The sequence below is a fragment of the Sinocyclocheilus grahami genome, unplaced genomic scaffold, assembly GCF_001515645.1.
Source record: "Sinocyclocheilus grahami isolate Dianchi unplaced genomic scaffold, SAMN03320097.WGS_v1.1 scaffold692.1, whole genome shotgun sequence".
Taxonomy (NCBI): domain Eukaryota; kingdom Metazoa; phylum Chordata; class Actinopteri; order Cypriniformes; family Cyprinidae; genus Sinocyclocheilus; species Sinocyclocheilus grahami.
The window spans coordinates 1,368,618-1,373,255 of record NW_015505871.1 but is presented as its reverse complement, the minus strand read 5'-3'; the positions used below and the strand labels follow the sequence as shown (position 1 = coordinate 1,373,255).

The 4,638-nt window shown below is 36.1% G+C and overlaps 1 protein-coding gene across 1 annotated transcript in view; it reads right to left on the bottom strand.

The window, feature by feature from the left end:
- Positions 1 to 3,207, bottom strand: part of fgf2 (fibroblast growth factor 2) — an 11,469-nt gene extending 8,262 nt beyond the window's left edge. The window contains exon 1 of the mRNA XM_016243521.1: positions 2,700 to 3,207. Coding sequence (XP_016099007.1) covers positions 2,700 to 3,006 — 307 coding nt within the window. The 5' untranslated portion in view covers positions 3,007 to 3,207. The remainder of the gene's footprint in view (positions 1 to 2,699) is intronic.
- Between the last annotated feature and the right edge of the window lie 1,431 nt (positions 3,208 to 4,638).

Genomic DNA, 4,638 nt, shown 5'->3' with positions numbered 1-4,638 from the left:
GCTTCCGGTCGTGTGTATGTGGGGTAAAGCAGCGGGGCTTTTATTATGCCACAGTCGAGCGCTTCCGCTGCTTCTGGTCATGCGTATGTGGGGTAAAGCAGTGCTGTTTTATCATACTAGATGCATTTGAACATTATGTTATAATGCTACTCTGTGCGGTCGTCACCGGTCTATTCAAGCGCACAACATATTAAAGCGTCTTTCCATGTTTTCTACAAAACAAAACCGGAAATCGAGGGGTTATGACAGCATTGGCAGGCGACACAATGACACTATAGAATGACACTATAGACACGGTCCGTGACACTAGTTAAAATTGCTTATTTCTCTGGATTTAAACATTCTTCGAAACATTTGGGATAATGTAAGTACACAAGTCAGCAAAATATATATCACTGTTCTAGTGGTTTTTGGATATTTTAATAAAAAAATCTTACATATTGTGCCTTTAAGTGCACTTTTTCTTTTTGGAATTTTCTGTGTGAAAGCACTACTCGCACTATTTATACTACAAAACGTCATAAAATAGTGCATAAGTAGCCTACGCGATTTGGGACACTCCTTTTGTTCAGCACGAGCTCTGCGCTCACTAGTAGTAGTTTCGCTATAATCAACAAAGTATACACAACATAAATAAGAGATTCAATGTGCAATACAGACAGATTTGTATGATTATTATTATTATTTTTATTATAACATGAGTTTTCACTCAGTGAGATAGATGGATGGATAGATACTACATAACTCTTCATATCAAGAACTATATTTGTATTTGTCTGCATGAGTTGCTTTATGGTTCTTTAAAGATAGGTTTCATAAATGATTTTCTAAAAAGTACCGGTTGTTTGGATGTTTGTATTGGGATCAGATTAAAGCAGAGATGCTCAGATCATGCTGAGGTTCTTGTTAAGGAGACACAAGACAAGTGTGTGTGATTCATGAGTTTGTTGTTAGCTGATGAGTGCCGTCATTCATTCTGGAGCGTAAATACAGTGTTCATGTCTACAAGAGCGCTGACTAATGCCATGAGAGACACACACACGCTCAACAAAACACCTACTTCACCATATTTTGAGTACAAATTTGTCCTATAAGCCTCCATTGAAAACATTGTCTAAAATGACATTTAAATAAAGTAAATAATTTATAGGCATCATAGAAGTCTGTGTTAAAGTGTTCCAGAGGAAATAAATGAGTAACACTTTACAATAAGGTTCCATTTGTTGACATGAATTAAACTGAACTATGAAACATACTTAGGAAACGTTTGTTCAATATTTACTACACACTATTAAAATCAAAAGTTGCATCATTAATTGGACCTGAGCTGACATGAACTAACAGCGAACAGTTGTATTTTTGATACAAGCTAACAAAGATTAATAAATACTGTAACTAATGCATTGCTCATTGTTAGTTAATGCTTTAACTAATGGGACCTTATTGTAAGTGGTTACCAGCAAGGGTTTCATCAGTAACAAATCTTGCTGATTATTCTCAGAAATGATGCAAACTATGTAAAGAGTGACAAACACAGAGGTCCAGGTCAGAATAAATGAAGCGTGAGGTGGGCGGGGTTTGTGAAGTGTCACTCAGTGGTTGCCCTTAGCAACAGGATTTTTAACCCTGACCATGAGTCTAAACTAAAGAGATCATTGTTTCAGTTTCTATTTTGACTAAACATTTAGTCTTCATTTACACACACTTTTCAAAAACGGAACACACACACACACACACGCACGTACACACACACACAGTTACTCTATAGTCTGTGAACTCTTGAACTACGTTTGTTCATTTATTTATTTTTTAAGAGATATAGCCATATTAAAAAAAAGTTACACATTTTGCTTTCGGGGTCATTTTGGACCCAAGTATGTATATGGAGCACCGTTAGGTGTCAAAAATACTTTTTATAAAATTATCTATGGAGTTATATTAGTGTCAAAAAGCTTTAATAAAATATCGCACACACTTTTGGAACTGAATTTTGTTGATAAACAGGAATATGTTACGTCCATTGAAGAACCACCGCGGCATGAAAAACTGATCACTTTTTTCATCTTAAAGTGAATGTTTATACAATTAAAATTACTTTATTTAGCTTGAAAACTTTTCAGAGTAATATTTGTTGTTTTGTTAGAAATAACTATGTAGCTTTCATACATTTGGACTGTTTTTGAGCAATCATGAGTTATAAATTCAAAGGAATTTAATTAAATTCCATTCATTCCAACGAGGTTCATACTGGTAATTCACAGATTATGTGTTATTATACATTTCATACAATGGTATATTTAAAAAAAAACAACTTCTCTGAAACATTGAAAAAAAATTATATTTTTGTTTTTGCATCATAGTTTTTAAATTTAATTTGGAATTTCTCAATTTTGAATTTTATTTAAAAAATTCACATTTAGCTACATTATGGTTTTAGTTTATATATACTAAGTTATGACTGGCCCCTGAATGCGAAACGTATTCAGATTTTGAATGCATTATGAGGGTTAAAAGTCCAGATTACATTAGAGGCGCTTTCTGAAAATAAGCAAGAACTCAGAGACTGAAGTTGGACCTGTAAAATCTGCCATCATCATCAGGGCCTGATTTTCATCTCTGCTCCACATCAGACGCGTAAAGGGTCTTTGCGCGCTCTAGACCGTCTGTTTTCCACGGAAGAACAGAACAAACGCACTCACTGTGCGGGTCGCTCTTCTCGCGGATCCCGTCCACCCGGCCGTCAGAGTTGATCCGCAGGAAGTATCCGCCGTTTTTGCAGTACAGCCGCTTGGGCTCCTTGAAGCTCCCCGAAGGAAAGCCTCCGCTCGCCCCGTCGTCCGGTGAGGCCGGGAGCGTGGTGATTCCTCCCGCCGCCATCTCTCGCTCTCTCGGGTTCTCCGTCTCTGCCCCCCTCGGCATCTCCGGAGCCCCTCCGCGGCCTCCCCGCGCCTCCTGCCCCTCCTCCCCCGTCTCCTTCCGGCGCTCCGCGGAGCCACGGAGCCTCATTAAACCGCGGATAAACTCTTCAAGCTGCTGGACTGTGTGTCTCCGACCGCAGAAGGAGAGCGCGGATCTGCGATGAAGACGATGGTCTGGTCTGGAGCAGCTGGATGAGATCTCTCTCTCTCAGTCCCCGTTGGGCCCCTGACCGCATTATTCCCTCAACATACTGCATTAACAGAGAGAGAGAGAGTGAGAGTGTGTGTGAGTGTGAGTGTGTGTGTGTGTGTATGTGTGCGCGTTTTTGAGACAAATGAGGACATAAATGTGTATAATGACAAAGGTATGACAGGTATTACAAGGAGAAGGTGACTTTTCAGGACATTACCCCATGTCCCCACTTTTCAAAACGCTTATAAATCACACAGAATGGAGTGTATTGAAAATCTGAAATAGCAGAAAGTCTCCTGTGAGGGGTAGGTTTAGGGGTAGGGTTGGTGTAGGGCAATAGAATATACGGTCTGTACAGTATAAAAACCATTACACCTATGGAGAGTCCCCACTTTTCACAAAAGTAAACCTGTGTGTGTGTGAGTGATTTTGTGTGTGTGTGTGTGTGTGTGTGTGTGTGTGTGTGTGTGTGTGTGTGTGTGTGTGTGTGTGTGTGAGTCAGTGAGCGTGAGTGTAAACAGAGAGAGAGAGAGAGAGGAAACTGCCCCAAAGCATCCTTCGTCTCACTCACAAACACACAACAAAATGTGTTTATGAACAATGAGCAGAGAATGATTCAAGAAACATACGCAGTTACATCTACATTTACACCTTTTTCAGATGCTATAGATGCAAATGGATATTTTGTTATGTGGTTTTGCTATTTTTATTAGGTTTTTATAATTGTATTATTAATATTATATTTCACTTTATTTTATTTTAGTTAGTTGCCAGGCAAACGTTTTTAAGTTTGTTTTTCGGTATATTTAATTTGAGCTTAATTTCAATACCATTGTTTTAAAATATTCGCAAAATTTCAAAAAAATTGTAAAGTTTTTTTAAGTTGATGTTTTTCATGTAATATTTATCTTTTATTTTAGGCTAATTTCAATTATTGGAAACAATTTTAAGTTTTAGTAATTTTTAGTTAATTTTAGTAATTTAACTTTTTATTAGTTTAGTGTATAGTTTAATCATTTTTATTATTTCTTAATATTTGTATTTAGCTTTTAGTCGTTTTAGCTTTTCGGTATAGTTTTAATAATTTTGTTATGTGCTTTTGCAATTTTTATAGTTTTGATTTTAATATATATTTCTACATTTTTATATCAGTTTTAATAGTAATTTTAGCACTTCAGTTTAAATTTATTTAAGTTAGTTGCCCAGGCAAAATATCTAATTTTGTTTGTCATTTTTATGTTTTTTTTTTTCAATATAGCATTATTTTATTTCAGTTTTAGTGTTAGTAAATTAGTTAAAAACTTTTAGCACTTTATCATTTTCATTTAGCTATTTTATTTCTACTAATCTAATATAAATATTACATAAAAGAATAAATAAATTAAAATTAAATGTTTGTGTACATCTACATATTTTTTATTATTTATTTAAACTTGAGTGCACATCTTACTGATAATGCTGTTTGTAGCGAGGAAAAGAAGCGTCCTGTAGCTCACTGTAGCCACAAGCACTTCCTGTAAGATCTCT